The following is a 20836-nucleotide window of genomic DNA, read 5'->3' as shown; positions in this document are numbered from 1 at the left end:
TGACCCCTTAACCCCCTGTACTCCTAACTCCACATTTTGCCAACAAAATCACTCCATAAATTCACTAGAATGCAGGAAATTTGTATGAAATGAACAATTTTCAGATACCCTGGTTAGGTTTGGTTCGGTTTCTCGATGATATCTGGAGTTTGGCAAGTATACTGATCAACCATATTTATTATCACTGACCGTGATTCTTAGCTTTGCTTTTCATTTATAAATCTTTAAAATTGTGAATCAGACTGCTGAACTTTTTCAAGCAAAATTCCTGGGGGTTGAGGAGTGACGACCCCGACCTCTGCACCAGGTAACGTCACATGAGGCCTGCTAATAAAGTGGAAAACTTCACTGACACCGAATCTCACCAATCTCGACTAAATTGAAAAGGTTTGATGCGGCCAAAATGAAATGCTAACTGTATCTGTGTGTTTGTTGCTGAGCCACAGTGATGAGAGAGGTGAGAGTCGACCAAGACGGTTAAGCTGGGTTCCATAAAACCAAAATAATGGATTTATCACAACAGGCGTCTTTCACATTCGATACAGTCTTTTAAATCAAGTATTAGGACTCAGAGCACGCATCGGACTGTGAGACATCTAAAAAATGTTGGTTAGTTAATGTACATAGAGAGTGTTTGTATTAAGATCGGGTGATGATCACAGAAGGAAATTTAATTTCAAAAGTGAGCATGCTTGTACAAAGCGATGTGTATTATAATCAAGTCAGACGGTGTGATTCTCTGGGGAATGATTTAAAGCCTTTTCTTCTACCTGCTTCTTTCATCTTGAGATATGTATCACTGTTCACAGCTGATGATGATGACATGATGATGTTGGAAAGACCGAACAACAAGACTAAAATTCTGACCGTAACTTGTAATTACCAAAAGTTGTCGAAGACATTAATAAAGATACTGAACGTCTGCATCTGCTTCCGTAGCCGCCACTTTACTTTCAGAAACATCAGCAGCGTAGGCCCTGAAAGCCCCTCTGTCAGCTGAGCCCTAAACCCTGTTAAGACACAAGACTACAGAGCTTCCTCCCTCGGGATGTCATTACCAGCTCTTTGAGAGCGGATCCATCAATGAGAGGAAGAGAGGGAGAAGTTTTCAAACAAGTTGTAAGGGCTGCACACAGACTTGGATGGGACAGAATCCAACCAAGATCACATGAGATCTTCTACTTGTTCCAATTTTCAACAAAGGAAAATCACACATCCTATACAGATTAATACAGTTAGAATATTCTCCTTGTAACAATCACAGGATTATGAGGATATATATATATTTTTTTTCTTGGGTGTTTTTCATTCATCAATGCTAGAAGAGCCATTTGAGAATTTCAAATTTGGAGGCAGCCCTGCATGTCATGCTGTGCGGAGTCACAGTCCTGCCGCAAAGCTAACTCTGACCCACTTGCGAGTCGTCCTGCCCTACAATGTTGCACACAGCGATCATCTCTCTCCCTTGCCCAAATACCCCCGCCCCCACACACACAAAAAAAACACGATCTACCAGCACACACTAATCTAACACCTCCATCCGGGCACCACAGCGGCGCTGCGAGGCTGAAAGCAGCCCAGGAGGGCGACGCAGACCACACGCTGAGCGAGAACGTGCAACACACGTGGAGCGTGTTCTCAAAAGTTTTATTTTGTTGGAAGTTTCTTCAACTTTGAACAGAAGTCCGAGTCCAGCGTTTTCCCCCTGAAGGGGCGATGTCATGTTCTGGATCCATGCGGTGGCAAACAGTGATCAAACAGCTCAGCCGAATAGACACAATCACGGGCAGCGGTGGCTACATCTTCTCGTTTGGTGAAAACTACAGTCTTACAGCTGTTTTATGAAATTACCGAGCCTCTATTTGTGTTTTATTTCCCCGCTCCCCCCTCACATGGCTCCAGTTGATATTGCTGGGACCACTGAGACTGCGGAGTGTGTAGCAGCAGCAGAAACTTTTAGTGCGGCCTGTTTTGCAAACTCAGTGTGTGATCTCTGTCAAGACTTTTCTCCAATTTTTCAAATTCTACATCGAGGCTTTTAAGGTCAAAAAAAGCAATTTGACTTCAAAAGTTGTGATGGGAAGTGATGGAATAATGTCACGAGTTGGAGAATTGTTCCAAACTTTTTGAAGGGGGTACAGCTCCCTCAGTGCCCTTTAGTAGATGCTGGAAATCTACAGTTTTTTAGTAGAATCAATCTGAATATAATCAATCTTTCTTATCATTTGTAAGCTCCCAAAGGGAACCACTGCATGAAAACAACCATCTGTCTTCAACCATCTGCTTGTTGTTACATGGTATGTAGTCAAGATAGCTTGCGGCTTTGACAGGTTGTGTTTGAACTACAAATAAAAACAAATGGATGATAGCAAAGAAATTCCAGTGAATTCAAGATTTTTTTGCAGGATTTGAGAATTTGCACAACTTGTTTTCTAAGTGGACCTTCACGACAGACGAACAGCAACGCTGCAACGCCTTCCGGGCCACACTGTATCCCGATCCTGTCTTTTCTGTTCTCCTTCCACCATTTCCCCCTCTCCCTCCTCCTCTCTTACTTCTGTCCCTCTGCTGAGCAGCATGTAATTGAGATTCAGGCCCACAGATGGATATGCCATGGATGCTGGCTCCTACATCGCTGTTACACGTCCAGCTATCAGTGGAGCCACAGACACAAGAGGAATCCCTAAGCTTCAAGGCCCCCTGCTTTTAATTGCCCCTGCATTGCTGAGGCAATTAGAGCAATCTCCCTCCTTGAGAAGTGACAAAGGGCCTCAGTCAGATGATGTGATTGCGGTTTCCATGCGCAGGACCTGCTCCCTTTTGTAACGCTGCCACAACCTCACAGGCTCAGCCAACCCAAACTTGTGACTAATTAATTGGAATCTGCAATTTGCATAATTGAATATTTACGTTATTGTAATGCATTCTGCACCTTTTGTAACTGACATCAGCCTGTGTTTGCGGACTCACACTTGTCAGGCCATTGACTCGTATGTGTGCAGCAGCAAATATTTGTACATGACAGGAGTTTGAATGGGACCCTTCACAAGCCAAAGGTGCCCCAGAATGAAAATATGTTTGTGCGAGTGAAATTCACAAGCAGCTTCTCAACAGTCATTGAGGATAATAACTGAGAGATGTGTACTGTAATGATTTCACCACTTCACTGCTAAAGCCAACGGTTGATACCATGTCACTGCATGATCGGATCATTTTAGCCAGTCGATGTCATTGCGCGGTCCTGGCAGCTATCTGAGTGCTGTCATCGGTAACGTGAAGTTATTTTTCAGCCTTGAATTGCAGGAATCACAAAAACAGTGGGTTGGAATTGTTCATTATCAAAGACGGCTCACTGATACCACCTGCCTGTTTACACCGCAGTCATCTAATATGCACAAACATCTGGCAGTTATTTATCTATGTAATACATCATTTGTGTGAGCGGGGGCTTTTAACCCCTGCTGCCTATTGATTTTTTTGAGGCACTCAAAGCTCGTTTTTCACCACCTGTAGAGCTGTGTGCTCTGGGTTAGCGTTATCATTGCTACAAACCGTCATGTTAGCCAAACAGAGCCAACAGATCAGAGTATATAGTGTGTGTGTGTGTGTGTGTGTGTGTGTGTGTGTGTATGTGTGTGTGTGTGTGTGTGTGTGTGGTAAAAAATTAAAAAGACCAACAAATAAATAAATAAAAAATGGAAGTGCAGGGGTGAGTGTCACATTCAAATGTACTTCTATTATATATATATATATATAAATTCCAAATTGATCATCAATACAGCATTGCCAGGGCATGATATACACCAAGAAGTGACATCACATCTAATTGAAGACTCATTTAGCAGCTGAAAATCTGTTTTCGTTGACGTCTGGTAGCTCTGTAACAATGGTGAGCAGTGCCTCCCGTCCATCTATTGAACCTGTCTGCAGTACAGACAGCTTAGTCAGGTCTTTGGCAGTCGTTCCTACATTTCTGGCTTAGGATCCTTTAACACAAAGGTACACTGTGTGTCCACTATAATAGATACAACCAGACAAATCGAACGCGGTCCCATCCAATCCAGTTTAGCAGCCTTGCCATAGTTATTTCTACGAAGCTTATTTCTTGGGTGTCATAGTCGTAAATGTGTGAATTAAATTATTATTAAGATCCTTAATCTTGGACTTGGACTACTAGACTTTTCAATGAGCTCTCAGTTGATAGGAGTTTTCATCATTTCTCTCTAAAATGGTTCATGCTGTTAGGAATGCAGGTATCCCTCCTTCTCAAACTCTTCCTGACCTTTTGCCATGAAACACCTCGTACCTGCTAGCACCTACTGAGCATTTAACCAGCCTCATTACTAAAATGAAATGATATCATCCCGCTGTTCACTGGACATTCTTCTAACTCACATCTTTAACAAAATATTTCATTCAATCTCCCCACTTGTCCTAGCCATTATCAGTTCCTCTCTTTTATCTGGTCAAGTGCCTGATTATTTTAAATCCGCTTCAGTTCAACCACTTCACAAAAAGTAATCTCTTGATTGATGATTAAATAACTTCCTCCTAAAGTCTAATCCTCCCCTCCTGGCAAAGGTCTTGGGAAAAAAATGTTGCAATATAAATGGCATTGGCCTCTTCAGCATGCCAGGCAGGTTGTGGCACTCAGACAGCACTTCTTAGAGTTGTTAATGATATTTTTTAGCAGCTGACAACGGCCAAAATCGGTTTTATTGCTTTTAGATCTTACTGCAGCTTTGATACTTTGATAGTTGACCATGTGATTTTCATTGAACGTATTAGGTTGGCATATCAGGCACAGATTGGTTTAGATCAGACATGTCAAACTCAAGGCCCGATACAATTATATGCGGCCCGCGAGATAATTTCATGCGACTATTAAGAATGGCCCGTTGGTAAACAGCACTCCCACCACTCATACTACAAATCCCACAATGCACTGAACAGCTAGTCAAGACCCGTGCAGCAGGTATAATGACACACCGATCAGCTGATTAATGCATCGTCAGCGCCTTTATAGTGACACTTAAGCTAGCTAGGGTCTACCTTTTCCTCGTTTAATGAGGTGGTGCCCTAATCGAGGTGGACTTTACACTAAGTCCCATTAATCAACATAATTATTAATTTTCTTTGGTAATTATTTCCGATAGCCAAATTGCCCCAGAAATGGTGCAAACCCCAACATTTATTGGTGCCTTAGAGTACTGAGGACAACACTGCTAGATATATCAGCCATGTCAGACATGATGGCTATCCCTCAGTAATAAATCTAATTTAAATAGGCCTAGATTAAATAAACAAATATCGTCACATGGCTCCCCACCCACCCGCCTACTGGCCACCACTTAAACAGTGGGGAAACTCGACATAGGGACACAGGTTACATTGTGTCTGCTTCAGAGTTATAGACAAAAGTTATAGACAAAAATAATCACCAGTGGGTCCAGTGGCTCATGTATGGATCCCCTCAGCTACCTGCAAACATCTGCAGTGACCCGACCTGGGTAAAAAAAAAACACTCAGGTACACACACCTGCTAGTAAACCCAGAATATTAAGGCCATGTGCAGAAAGAGCTTCGGTGACTGGTGTGTTGGATCTCTGGCTGATATGTGATTGGTTGGCTCGCTGGCCCACTGGGCAAACCTGAAAATTCTCTCCAGAGTGAAAGTCCAGCTGCCATCCAAGAGCCTGCTGTTTGTTGTTCCACCTAACACTCCCTGTAATTAGGCAGATTCAGGGCTGTCAGAAGCACACACACACACACACACACACACACACTGTATGCATGTCAGATTTCCTCATCTGGTTGATCAACACTACAGGAAGATGCTTTTCTTGAACAGAAGACACGAGACAGAAATAGAAATCCTCCTTCAGAGGGGTCACTGAATGTCACAGAAGCATTTGGAGCTTGTTTAGCGACTAAAACATGACTAAGAGCTTTAAAACGGGACTTTTGTTGAACTCAGAATCCCATTTAACAAGATGTCGTTACTAAGTATCTGTTTTTATGGAACGTGCCACATGTCCCTGGCGCTCACAATGCTTCTTTGCGCCCACCTGACTTGAAAGCACGAGAACAAAAAGCAGGAGAGAGCCCCGTTTCATAAGCGCTGCTGAGAAATATGCAGAAAAACACTTGACGCGGAGACTGAGGACTGAAATCACTATATTTTCACCTCCCCAGCTCCAAAGTGGTGACATTCATTAAAATCTCTTCAACTAATTGCAGCTCATCTATAGCAGAGTAAATATTCAATTAATAGTGCATTTTGGGTAACTGTGATTCCTTCAATCCAGCCTTCCGTGTCTCCCCATCATTAATTAAAATTTCTCTTTGGAGGTCAATTAAATTTCCTAACTATTCATTAGCCACAATACAGGGCAGCAAAAGTCTATTAAAAGAGGAATTCATCTTTCCCATGCACTTTTCATGCATGTGTGTTGTAAGAGAGGGGGGGTATGGGCAGGGTTAATCATTCCCTTTTACTTTCCTCCTAGGCAGAGAGTAGTCTTAAGCTCTCCCTGTGTCAAGATGGCGAGCTGAGCTGCGGCGAGCCGAAGCAGAAGCTCTTTACCGGTCTCTGTAGCGTGTTTGGCCAAGGCTGACTGGCTGCCAAACAGCCAGAGACAGAGCGGGGATGAATCAGCACTGACAAGGTGAAGCCAGCTTCGTGTTCACCGGCTGACAGCTCAGGTGCTCAGAGAGATGGAGACACAACAGATTACATTTAGGCCACTGCAGCGAGAGAGAGAGAGAGAGAGAGAAGGGGAGAGAGGGGGAGATAAAGACGGAGAGAAAGAAGGAGTCCAGAATGGCTTTTGGAAACCTTGAAACCTTTTCTCAGTGATGAATGTAAAAATGTGGACAGGTCTCCAAGGGTAATAATGTGCGTTGTCGCTGTGTATAAAATATAAAAACAATCAAGAAGAAACAAGAAGTATCTGGTAAATCTTGTCTATAAAAAGTCCAAGAAATTATGGATCAGTCTCTGGTCTTTTCTTTCTTTTTGACACCTGCGACATCTACGACACTGATCCAAATTACTAATTGATTTAACTTCTCTCAAGGATCTCAAGCGTGCATGCAAACTCGTTACTTTATACTTGAGTAGCTGTTTCTGGGAATCATATATAATTTATTTTGTTGCATTGTATCGGCACACGTGTTTCTACAGGGGCGTTCTGTTGTGCAAAACGGCTTACTGGTGCCTGCAAACATTGTAAATGGACATAGATGCACAATATATACGTGTGTGAGTACATGTGCACATTATTATAGGTGCTTTAGTACGTGCACAGCTGTATGGTGGGGATAAGTCTGTATACAACAGCAGATACACATGTGTGTATATTATATTTTATTCATATATTTATTTATTTATCTACATGTTCTGCAGTTGTGGTGATGGTATAACTTAAGGCATGATGTAATACAGTCCCTCAATATGCATATGTGGTATATAACAGAGTAAACTGTGACGCCTCCACTACTCAGTCGATAAAAAACAGTGGAGGAATGATCTAAAACTGACTGATAAGACAACCAGATTAGCTATCAGATTTCTAAATGGTGACAGTCAGTTAAGCAGACATGACTGACTGGAAGCTCGCTGTCTGTCTGTCAGAAGTAAATGCGGAACTAGTGCGGCAACGTTGTAAAGCCTCAAAGTCTGCACAGGGAAGAGATTTTAGGATGCACAGATCCAACTTATACCTCATTCGATATCTATAACAGAATACTGATCCAGTACCAGTGCTCTCATTTGATGATGTATCCTGTTGTGTCGTTTGGAGAACGTGTTGTAGATACCTGAACTTCAAAGTTACTTGGTACTCTGAACGTCACACCGCTTGTACTCGCACCTAAACAATTCGGCCACGTCAGGCGACTAAACTATTTTCACAAGAACAATTTGTCCAATTAAGCTTTGGTGTTCCGAGTCAGGAAATGTGGAGAGAGAAAAAGGGATAGCATACAGCAGTGGTCCTGGGTCAGATTAAGATCAGGGATGTTGTAATTATGTGAACTCCATCTTTCACTAAATTGCCTGCCATTTCCATTTTCAGATGTCTCACTACATTCAGCTCTCAGTAGGTTTATGGCTTCTAACTGAATTTCTGTGGTTGTGGAGTTATTTCTTGCTCTTTTTCCACATTTATGTAGTGATTGCTTTCCTACAGCTGCTACTTTGCAATAAAAGCCTTCCAACGGCGAACCACCAGGAGGCTTTTTGATGTGAAGTAATAGAAGTTAGGAAATACAATGTATTTACCGCTGAGATTAGCAGATCTTAGCTAGTGCTTTTATTGTTCATTAAAAACTGGTCCACACAACAAGTTACAGGCGTATCTGGCAATGCTGCAATACTGTCGGGACGAATGGGTATGAGAGACAAAGCCAAAGTGAGCTGATTACACGAAGAGCTTAGAGGTTTGTGCGAACAAGCGTAACTTCAACAATACCTTCAACTTTGTCGTGCTGTCCAAAAGAAAAGCATGTGCACGTCAGCACAGCTTGAATGCAAATACAAAAACCCCTAATGAAAAATGCCATATATTAGTTAAATTCGGAAAAAAAGTGATGGTAATGGTACAAGACAGGATGTAAAAGTGGTCTCTAGTGTCAAAGTTGGGGCCTTAACCTTCCTCTGACAGCATAATAGCATCACACTGCTTGTGCTGCTTCTGTATAGAGAAGACAGTGATTTCTGTCACAACTCCAAGATGTCACTTAAAAAAAACAAACTTGGCAAGAGCAAACAATCAAATGCTGTCTTAAAGACAGTTTCCAGGCATCAGATCTCTTACTTCTTCATCCAGAAGCATTTGTCTAGAGCAGTGGCATTGAGCATTTCCCTTTAATGTTTGATATGCAAACCCCTAAATGAGACAGTGTCCTGTCTCTACTCCTCTCTCAATATCCCTCTGATTCGCGCTCACGGCAGTAAAATTGTGCCACGGTGAGTGATGTCCTTACTCCAGACACATTCAGGGTAGGTGCTCTCAAAGTGCAGTCCTTGGGGGGAGCAGCATGGGAGCCCTTGCGGGAAGAGGACTTGTTAAACCTAATTTTCATTTCAAGTAGAGATTATACTCTTATAATCACAGGTTTTCCCCACCAATTCTATTACATTCTCTGAATGTAGATAGGTCTACAGTATGACGTAACACCTTTAAGATGTCGAAGGACCAGAATCTGATCAACAAAGGGTCCAAGGGCACAACATGGGTCTATTTTTGGATCTGTTAGACGAGGGCATCTACTGTGGCAGTGGACCATAGGTGGTAAACTGCAATGCGTCCTATATGCCCTGTCATTGCCCAAGGCTAACCCTGTACTCACTGCTGGCATGTAAATATAAACTAATCATAACATTAATCTCACCATGCAACTGTGCACTTTTGAAAGCAGCCCATCTGTGAAGGCTTCCCAATTAGATGCTGTCATATGGCACAGGATGGAACAGATTCTTGATACACACTGTCCTTGGTACAACACTGTACAGGAGAAACTAATAAACAATATGCTTGACTAATCCCCTGTTAGGCTGCAGGATTTCATCTGTAAAGCCCTTAAGATAATGTTAGGTTTTTCTTGAACGAGAACACAACCATTGTGCCGCTCTGAATGGAGGAATTGTTCCGTGCTTTACCTCCAGAAGACTGTTTGTTGGACAAATAGCTTTGTATCTACCGACACAAAGAACAGTCGAGAACGATCAGGGACACACAATGTACTGAAGAACAATAACACTGAAACAAATATTAACACAAAAGCAACTAGCAGTAAAGCAGCGTAGTACCAATATCTTAGAGATGCACCCAGCAATCAAAAAACGAGTAAACAAAGCCCCGGCATCCATCAAGCAAGCAGCAGAGAACAGCATTTGCATTTGTGTGTATTTACCTTGCCTCCACCTGTGTTCAGCTTTATAGGGCTGAGGAAAGGGTCAAAGATCATGTGGCTGGTCTCGATGTTGACTGGTGACTGCCTCTTCCCCACGGAGCACAGGTTCCAGGCTGAATTTACCAGCCCCCAGAACGACGGCACTGCAAGACAAAAGACAGAGCGGGTGTTCAGAGGGGTGAGCGTCTGCAGCGACGAGATAGGAGCGCATTCCACCGAGAGGTCTCAGTTTTGTGCTGCTGAATTTTCTAATTCAGACTTGCCAGACTCTTAGTTTGTGAAATGTAATTAGCAGGGTTCAACTGATGTGGGCTTTTGATGGCCTATAGCAATGCTTTGGGATTGACCCTGCAGATAGCACCGTAATTATTTTTCTTTACATGTTGGAATCTTCTTCTAATTCCAGAATGTACGAGAATTTCTCGTTGGAGTTTGGTCTTGTTTTCTTTTATTCTTGTGTCGCCAGAAATACTATCATCATAAGAAAAAGTCGACGAAAACCATTGCACTGATCCGACTTCTGACACTGAAGTAAGTGGAATAGTAGAGATAAAAGTCTGTCTCTGACCTCCACTGAATGTAGTGGAGAATAAGTACAAATTAACTGTACTTACAAACAGTACTTGAGTTAAGGTACTTAGTTAAAAACTATCCTGACTTTTAGTTCCATACCAACACATTAGATACTACTGGTCAGTGTCTCACATCATCTCCAGATCCACAGACGACGTTACCCTGCTGCTTTTACTCCCCAACTTTGTGGAGAGACACTGTGGAGGATTCCCATTATGATTAGCTAATCAAACTACATTATATTTATATTAATTATATAATTATATAATATAATTATAATTTTTTGGTGACTGGACACCTGATGGACTATAATTCATTTTCATTTCGACAAAAAAAGCTTACACACCTATCTGTTCCTAATTATTAGCATTAACTACAATTCATTGATTTTAAAGTGTAAAATAATGCATATTTTTTGAAGACAAAAAAAATAAATAATAATGTAGCTCTTTATCAGCCCTGTGAAAAAACTGGGCCATCTTGGGCATTTATTAGCATTATTTCCTCACCTATTTTCAGGAGCAATGTCACACGGCAAGCCATTTAATTTTGAACCTTATAGCTTCTCAAGCGCCCGTATCATCCAAGATACGGCAGGCAATGCGGAAGAATCATGAAGCGTGGTGAGCGAAACAAATCCGGAGTTACTTTTAGCAATTGGGTCAAACCGTCACTCTGAATCGAGAAGATAATACAGAAGGTAGAGAAGAGGAGTCCACCAATAATCAGCGAACACATATAATATAAGACTGAGGGGACAGGATAGCACGGTAAGAGAATGTCAACACTGTGGACGTGATAACCATCTCAGCCAGTCATCTTCCTATCCACCAGGACCAAGAATTCAATCTCTTCCACAAGGTGGGAAGCATGGGTTGATATCACTATCAACTCAGGCGTGAGGCGGTTTTCGCTATAATGTCTGCTGGAGCCTAAAGCAGCCTTTTTTCTAGTTAGGAACACAACATTACGCAGGGATGAGTCACTGGAATTGTGCTATGCAAATTTCACTGATATTGCCAACAAAAGCCGAGATAATTTTGAAAAATGCAAATTCACGATGAATCAGAGGGAAGCAGGCACGACACAGTGTGAATTCAAAGCTAAAGACTCAGTGAGTCAACAAGTCGTACAATAATCGGAGCAACGGAGTTTGTTTGTGGTGCTTATAGGCATGTTCGGCAGAGAAAGCATTACATCTTCAGATGAAAGTGTGGAGTCACAAGAAACAGACTGCAGAGTTTTCATTAGTCCGTTTTACCATGAACATGGTGTTAGCTGAGGGTATTGAAACATTTTATTAGTATTTTTCAAGAATTGATGTACAAAGTTACATTAGTAAGACCTAAGTTGTAATAAACCAGGATGATCATTGAGATGACACTGCAGAATACAAGAACATTATAAAGCTTGTAGTATTGGCACAAACTTCACTGAAATGGTGAGCTTTTGAGTATGGTTAGTTTTAAACATGATGAAAGGGATGTGGATTAACAGAAAACCTTTTGATTATTTCTGTAATCCACTTGAAGGTCATAACGTCACAAGCTGGGCTCAACACAGTGTGGTACAGTAAGTAAGCAGCCGTAGTTAAAGCTGCAGCGGCGGCGGCAGCATGGGACTGGATATGTGGTCACCGGTCACCCACAAGACTCTTTCTCCGTTTTGGCCATTTGTACAGGAGCTTGGTGAACTGTGGCAGGTTTGAAAGCCCTGGCCAGTCAACTGTGATGTTTGACCAAGATGCGGAGGAGTCCCCGGTGACTCTGGTGAGCTCTGTATAACATATCAATGGCAGCTGCAGCTAAAAGGTTTCTAAAGCTAATGGGCTTGCTGCAGGAGTAGTAAAAAGGAAAGTCCCTCCAATTACCAGAGTATAGAAGCAAAGGCAAGGTGGGAAGCTGGTGGATCGCTGATGCTCACAGGGTCACAGGATCCGTCAACGATTTTTTGTAATATCTGCACATGGCAATCATTGGCTGTTAAAGTTAGGCTATGAAACACTCCATGACATTTAATGTTTTCGAATGTCCAATCCAAGCACAATTCCAAGGCATACTAGACTGGATCATAACATTATTATCAGCTATTGATTCATATTCAAAATCACATCACAACTTACTTTACTATTGGAATCTAAACACCACTTAGACTGGTCCATTGTACTCTTTGGAAATAATTCCATCACATATACAGTACTATGTCAGCATATTATACTAAAGCCACCCAGCCACACGAGCGCTGCTCAGTTCGACCCCATAATTCCCGCTGATGGTAGAAATGTCATCCTCAAAAATCATTCTCCTTTAGACATTTAATTTGTCTATAGGGGGAAAAACATTTAAGACAGGTTAAGTCATCATTTGTTAAAGGTAGAAGTGAATTAGGAAAGATCATATTCAATCAAAGGGGGGGGGGGCATTCTGGGGAGAGAGAGAGAGGAGAGAGAAAGAGATCTCTTCTGATGCAAAATCCTTCATGGAAATGACAGGAAATCCATGTGCAGAATGGGAATTGGAGTGTGAGCGAATCGATCCATTAAACCTGGGCCCCTTGTCGTAAATGTACACATAATTATTAGGCGTTGATAGATTCCCGAATGCAACTGCAGTGGCAAGGGACATCACTCACAGCTGAGAGAAGCCCGAGCAGCTCCGTCAATAATCTACACACACCCTCCTATAGAACTGATCCTCCTATATTTCACTTAGGCTGCTTGCCAGCGTTAGAGCCACTTTCATTTCTTATTGGCAAGTTGTAAAAGTGGACAGAGATATATGATCTGGCCTTTCGTAGATGTCGGACAGAGTAGATGTGAAATGTACAATTGAAAAGGGTAATTGAGGGTGGGAGCCCCTCTGCTTCTTCGGTGGTCTTCATCACAATAATGTATCAAGGGGCCTCAGGAAGGATTTAGGAGTTCAAATGGAGGATTATGGGTTTGGGTTTATTTAGCAGTTAAGTTGAGTAGCCAATATAAAAACATGACACCGTCCCAGTTCCTTACAATATACTGGATCTATTTGGCATCTCGCTCTCAAACATTACCTCGCGTGTGTGCACAGGAGAATACAGCTAAAGGTTAAAGGTACTGTATTGAATGTAGAATTCTTGTGCAGGAGGTGACTTATTCTTACTTTCACCGGTCACCTATTCTCTTGTGCATGACTCTCTTTACAGGCTTGTAAATAGGCTTTATTTTTAACATATTTTACGTCAGTTCTTTCTCTCCTTTTCCATGTATTGTGTTTGTTGTACGTCTTAATGCCTTTTTAATGTCTAACCTTTTGAATTGCATCCTTGTTGAAAAGATCAATACAAATAAACTTTTCTTGCCTTGCCTATTGAATACTGTACAAAACATTTTAGCAAACCATTAAAGGAGCCTTGTGATGTAGGGGTAATTTTCCCTTAAGCAGGAATATCCTGCTGTCAAATGTATTGAAATTGCTTGACTAATTATGATGTAGGTCCTGTGCAGTTGTAGCAGGGATACATGTACTGTTTAATATTGGATCTGACTCAGCAGATAATTGATACTGTAAGATCAGGATTTACAAAAGAGTCATCAGGACTGAGCTCTACTTTCCAATAAGAAATGTGTCACTTTAACCCTTTCATGCATAGAGGTCACTACTGTGCACAGCTATTCAAAAGCTGTTTTCTTTCTTGTATATGCATGAGTTTTGATGGCATAGTTGCACATCAGCCACTACAGTGGATGCTACTGCATCATCTCATACACTGCTACTCAGTGCCAAGCCATTGTACGTGACAAAAAAAGAGTGAAACCAAGATGGCGACAGACAGCCAGAAACACCAAGTTGCTCATTTTTCTCTGTTCAAACCTTCTATAAAAAGACACCCTTGCAGGTAAGAAAAATATGGTGACATCAAGTAACATCCCATGTCCACTGAATTGTACATCATGCATCACTAGCTATATTTCAACTACTGGACATATTCATAAAATATGGGTTGAAAAAAGAAGTTCAAATCTTGTTTTTCATGCCTAAAGATGAATAAAAACACTTGGCTTCTTACTGAGGTTATTGTAATTCATGCATGAAAGGGTTAAACAAAGGCTCTTGCTTAGGGGCCTTCTGACCTTTTGGGTCTCTGGGGCTGTGCTATGTTAATTAAGTTGTAATTAACAGTGATAACTGCTGCTTCCTTTCATCTAATTGCTGATATTTAGGAGAAAATTTTGCAACTAAGTTTAAACGTGTCATAATCTCTATCGGCAGTGGTCGTACCTTACGCCAGAACAGTGTTTGAGTAAACAGTGAGACTCTACATCCACGAGCTGTCGTCCAGTACAGGCACATGTGATTATTTAGTCTGATAGAACGGATGGCTTCCTCATGAAAATCTCCCTCTACTGTAGCTATAAGCTCGGCCCCTTGACGTGAGTGTACGAGGCAGTTTTTTTTTCCCAGCTAATTATGCGGCTGCCTTGGTCGGGTGTGAGGTGCATGCTGGGTCATCCCTGTGGGCTTATTAGAGTTCAGAGTTGCGGTGAAGGTGGGATCAAGGTCTGCAGAGACACTCGCTGGACAATTAAACTGTACATTAATTACTTCCACAGCTCACTATCTCATACACATGGCCGTGTAGTTAGGAATTCAAAGCCGGGAAAGACACAGTTTCTCATTATAGAGAGCAACTTGGAGAATGCTGCCATCAAAATGCATTATATGGACATATGCGCACACACACACACACACACACACACACACACACACACACACACACACACACACACACACACACACACACACAGGACTTAAAGCCAGACCAAAGTCAGAAAAAAAATTAAAGCAGACCTATTTCCAAATAACACCAAAGAGAGATGCATATACACAACAGATACTGTATACACAGATACACACACACACACACACACACACACACACACACACACACACACACACACACACACACACACACACACACACACACACACACAAAGACCCGTATGGCTGGCCACAAAGGTATGCATTTCATTAAACAGGCCCAGGCACAGAGATAGCCTTAATGAAATGTCTTTATTCTGTCAACTGGATATGGATGAAAAGTTAGAGTAATGGTCTTTGGGAAACAGGGAGAACTGGAGAAAAACAAAGAACAAACACACACACACACACACACACACACACATACACAATCCTTCTCTTTCTCCTGCTCTTTCCCCTTCCCACAGACCCAGATGCATCCTGTACATCAATTTCTTGGCTGAGCATCAAGAAAAGTATAAAAAAGCGCCTTCCTTTTGTAACTGCTGATGCAAAGCCGGGTTGCAAATTCTCCCTGCAAAAAAAGGAGGGAGAGAGTGAGGGAGAGCAGCTTGGGGATAAATGCTTACTTAAGCAGGTATGGAAAGCAACATCTTAATGATAATGAATGTCTAAGAGCAGCATTAAAGGAGCTGTCAAATTCTGCTAGCTCTCAATTTGAAACACTGCTCTGGCGCTGCAGGTTCCATCTTGTTTACTCACTGGGGGGGCATTTTACCAGACATTTTGGTGCGTCTGTGAACAGACGGCGATATGCTTTATATAAAAGCTCTGGACAGGGACCAGGTGCAGTACATTTATGAAAAAGTTGTCATTGTGTTGTCAGGCAGTGGGAACTTGGAGACTGTAACATTGAGAGGCTTCTGGGTAAAAAAAGAAATGTGTGGGAGTTGGTATATAATGAACATTTTTGCAAAGCTCGGCATGCATTTTTAGTACGTATGAAAGGTGTTTAGAAGAAAGGTGTTTAGGAGATATCGCTTTGTAGCAGTGGCTGCGTTAACAGCTCAAAAGTGTGCAGTGACATGTGCAGTGACATGTTCAGGGGCAGTGGAAGAGATTTAACGGCGCTCACATAAACTCTAAAAGGAGGGAAACAGCAACCGCTGCCGACTAAGTTAGGTCCAAAAGCTGTCACACAAAAACAACAGGAGAAACTGCATTATCTTTAGGTAAGATAAAAAAAGAGAGTTACTCAACAGAGAGGCAGGCAGGCTTTCATTAGGTCTAATGCACTGTCAACTGTATTTCACATAGAAAAGTGCTATGTACATTACGTTTACATTGATGATTGTATTCATTAGACAAGCTTAAAGACACAAGCAATGCCTTTAATTACTGTTTAACAGTCGGTGACGGGGCGACACAACACTCAGTCACTCATATGCTCTTATAGAGACTAGCACTCGGTGCTCAGGACTTTGAACAGCTCCAACTGTTTAAGATGATTTCATTTATAGTTTCAACTATGATATATGGGTATCTACATTTTCTAAGTATGTAGGTATGTAATATGTAATATGTTTGTATGTAGCGCCTTAAAACTTCCCACAAAGGACGGAAAATGCGGTGTTCAACTATTTTGACAATTGTGGTCGACCCTGATGGGTCTGATGGGCCGTATGTCTGGTTGGGTCAGTAGTACTCTGACATTTTACTCTCTGCGAATGACCTAATTAATAAACATGTCAATTGGAACAGAAGGTGTGCTTCTTATAAGTATATATGAAAAAAACCAACAACACACACTTAACATTGTCACTCAACACATGACATTCATCACCTGGTCCACAGTAGTCTCATTACCACGCTTCATCAACAGCCCCTTTTATCAGCTGTACCATTAGCGCTAATAGTGGTAACGCTGATGCTGCTGACAATTAGCAGAAAACAACATAAATCACTAGGCTGCTATCACAGGCACGGAGCCGCAGGTACTTGAACGTGTTTCGAGATGCACATGGATTGAATGGTGCTGAGTGAATGCTGCGCATTCATTGAGAACTACACATTGTGTAACCCAGTCTCCATTCAAAGTCACTTTTAACAGAGAAAATGCAAATGAATGAATTATTATGAATTATTTAACTGTTACAAATGTTTGTTGATCGGTTCATCGAGATGAGCATTAGGTTGCGCAGATTCTTGAGTCGGGTGCCATTGTACCATTGTAGAAGAAGAGGGTTTAGCATGTAATGACCACCACCCCACTCCTCTGAGGCATTGTAACAAGTACAGTGGATGGGAAGTTCCTGGCAGAATTTGAGAGTAGTACAACCTTGAGACATTGCATACCCAATAAGTCGTCAACAATGCAAAAAACTGTAGATGTAAAGAAATAAAATGCATTTCCATATAAGGTCCTATGCCATGTCCCTGTGGTATCTCTTACATATCAATAAAACATTTTCAAAATCCATCACCTTTCTCTTTCTGCAAAACAATGAATTATCAATTAACAAATCAAATAATACATAAAATATCTGTAGTTTGTATATTTTCCCTACAATTAGTCCTAATTTAATTAAAGAACATTAAACCCAACTTTTTGAATTATTTCTAATTGATGCATTATTCTCCATATATTTTGCATTTGTATGTTACAAATACATTTATTGGAAGTGTACCCACTGCATAGTTATTTTCAGGGAACGTTTTGGAATGTATTAGGAAATCATCCTGGAAAATCAGTAAAATAAAGCTTGGCTACATTACTGTATCCAGTAAAATGGAGGTCAGGTAACAAGCTAAACCAAGATACAAAGCTTGACTTCCTTAGCTCAGTTAGAGCCATAGTAACTAGCAGAGGGACGTCATGTGTTGAATGTGAGTGGTTGGGCATCGGTTTGTTTACAGTCTAATTAAATTCTACCTCTAACAGCTAAGGATGGAGCAAAACAGTCCTCTACAGCTTCACGTTGCCGTGGCTTCTCCGAGCGACTCCATACGTCAAAAGTCATGTTCCTGAACAGTTTGATCACCAACATGCTTGACACTCCCACTGCCAGTTCACTGAGACTTTGAATGAATAATGCACTGAGACCTGAGTATATTGTGCAGTTTCCTATTTAATGTTCACCTGCTGTGGGGAAGTCAGTGCCTTTCCAATACTGCTATGCACTAAATTATTAAAACACTATATGCATAATGCAAATTTCCTCCTCTCCATCTCTAGATACAGTGAAAACTATTGCTACTTGACCTCTGATATAAAAGCCACTACAAAATAACTATGCACTATTTGCATGTTTTATGGCAAATGGAATTTTAAAAGCGTGAACCACCTGAATGCAGCAGGAGTCCAATGTGTATGTTCATGAGCGTAGCGCCTGTGTTGAGTGTGTTTTCGGGCGCTCTTGGGGAAATGGTCAGTGACAGTGGGTCTTGTTTGTGCTTGTCCTGTGATGCTGGGGTGATCCTGCTGGCCCAGCACAGTGCAAAAGCCTCATTAGCTCAGTCCAGTCAACAGAACAATAAACATGCCAGTCAAGCTAACTCCTTCTGTCATGTTGTTAATGGTCTTGGATATACAAGCTGGCATCCAGCAGAGGCCTTCCCTCGCAGTGGTGGAATAACAATTACACAATTACCCCATCCCCCAAGGTGGGGTTGGCTGCATGTGGAGGGATAGTGATGCAGGATGCGGGGAGTGGAGCACTACACTAGAGGGGGAAGAGAGGAGGTTTTTTTTTTTCTTTCTTCTGACTCAGGTATTTTGTGAGCAGAGACATCATGGGGTATTGGGACTGCATGGCAAGTGTTACCCGGAGGTTCAAGGAGCAAAGTGGTTTAACACGTGACAGTTCCCACTGAGTAGGAGGGAGTTTGTCCTACACGGGCAGACAACAGGTCTCTCTTGTTAGGAGAAGGTCCTGGGTTTGAGACCAACCCTTTTAGCTGAGGCCTTTCAGAAGGTTTGATGTTCTCACAATGTGTACGACGGTGTCCTTTGGGTGCTCTGGTTTCCTCTGACAGTCTTATGCCGCTTTTCCGTTACACAGTTTTACTACTCGACTCGACTCGGTTTCGGTCGTTTGCCATTACAGTTGCGTACCACCTCAAAGTGGGCGGGGTCGTCATAGCAAGGCGGCCCGAAACTCCAGTGGCGCCATTTGTGTGCGACACAAACACAAACATAACTAAGGACATCAAGTGTTTGGTTTGCGTGCAGCCGTTTACCTCGTTCACAGAAATAATAAAAACGCACGGTCGCTGTTTCCAGGGTTTTAAAAATGACGGGTTTGATTCTTGTGAACAAGTCGCTCTCGTGACTCATCCAGTGACGTCACTCCCTGGCCAATCAGTGTACCTTTAGACACGTATGTGGAAATGCCTGTAGCTCCAAATGTGTTTGTCTATAGTCCTTTTCACACATCAACAACGCCTAACTTGTCTTGACAGACATCATGTGGAGGAGCTCTATGTTAGAACACAAATGTCCGAATCCAATTAAAATGGCTCTTGTCTGTCAATGGTTCAATATGCCCATTGAATTGCATTGACCGGTCAAACGTGAGCACGAGAGCAGATTCCAAGCAGATTACTTACTATTACCTTTCCCTTCTGTGACTGCAGTGACAGACGTTGATGTTGAGGTAGACCGTGATAAAGTTCCAAAGTTGTTCAATTCAGTCATCATTCAGTACATCAGGGGTGTCAAACATACGGCCCGCGGGCCAAAACCGGCCCGCCAGAGGGTCCAATCCGGCCTGCGGGATGACTTTGCAAAGACAGGTCGTAAAGTTTTGTAAAAAGTTTTCATTTCAACATTTTCAGAATGTACTTGTACTTTTTTGGCACTAAAACAAAGGGGAACATTTGGAGTTGTCGTTATTTATTGGTTGAGATCAAATTGGGCTGCATGTGGCCCCTGAACTAAAATTAGTTTGACACCCCTGCAGTACATCATCCTTCTGCGTCAAGGCACAGCAAAATTAAAAGTAGGTAGTGCTGAAAAGCTTACTCATGTAGTGACCGTTTGCAGGACCAGTTGACAAGCTAATTAGCTAAGAAATGTGCCCATGTGTGAGCTAAACCGGGCAACATGCCAAAAAAGTTAACTGAAAGTTTACTCTATTTGTGTCATTGACTCCTGTGTCGCGACTGTTTGCAAACCATGCCTCTCTTGTGGTGCTGTTTATACTCCAACAGAGCGGGGTTGTAGAAAATGTGATGGTGCAACAAAGCTAATGTAAACTTTTCTCCGTGTAGGACTTCCAGACTCAAGGTAGACAGGCGCTCGATGACAAGGATTTGTGCGTCGACGAACTGTAACTCAATGCAAAAGCTCCATTTTGCATAGACTTACTTAGCTTCTGTGAGCGAATCCACTGACCATGGTAATTCCATTTAAATGAACTGATTTTGGCTTGAAACTTGACTGTTAGAAATGCCGGAGTGGTCGGGCCCAAACTCATGAATGTATCATTCATGCTGGATTTCCTGGATCCTATTTCATCTTCTCCTTTCTACCTGTAGCAACACACCTACACCGATCCACTTCCATTCTTCTATCATAGAGGACTTCCCTCCTTCGGCTATGTTCAGGC

The 20836-nt window shown here is 42.0% G+C and overlaps 1 protein-coding gene across 1 annotated transcript in view; it reads right to left on the bottom strand.

Annotated features, from left to right (window-relative positions):
- Positions 1 to 20836, bottom strand: part of ca10a (carbonic anhydrase Xa) — a 201268-nt gene that overhangs the window by 105571 nt on the left and 74861 nt on the right. The window contains exon 3 of the mRNA XM_070851817.1: positions 9919 to 10061. Within this exon, the coding sequence (XP_070707918.1) occupies positions 9919 to 10061 (143 nt within the window). The remainder of the gene's footprint in view (positions 1 to 9918; positions 10062 to 20836) is intronic.

Source organism: Pempheris klunzingeri, chromosome 20 (assembly GCF_042242105.1).
Source record: "Pempheris klunzingeri isolate RE-2024b chromosome 20, fPemKlu1.hap1, whole genome shotgun sequence".
Taxonomy (NCBI): domain Eukaryota; kingdom Metazoa; phylum Chordata; class Actinopteri; order Acropomatiformes; family Pempheridae; genus Pempheris; species Pempheris klunzingeri.
This window is presented reverse-complemented; position numbering and strand designations above follow the sequence as displayed.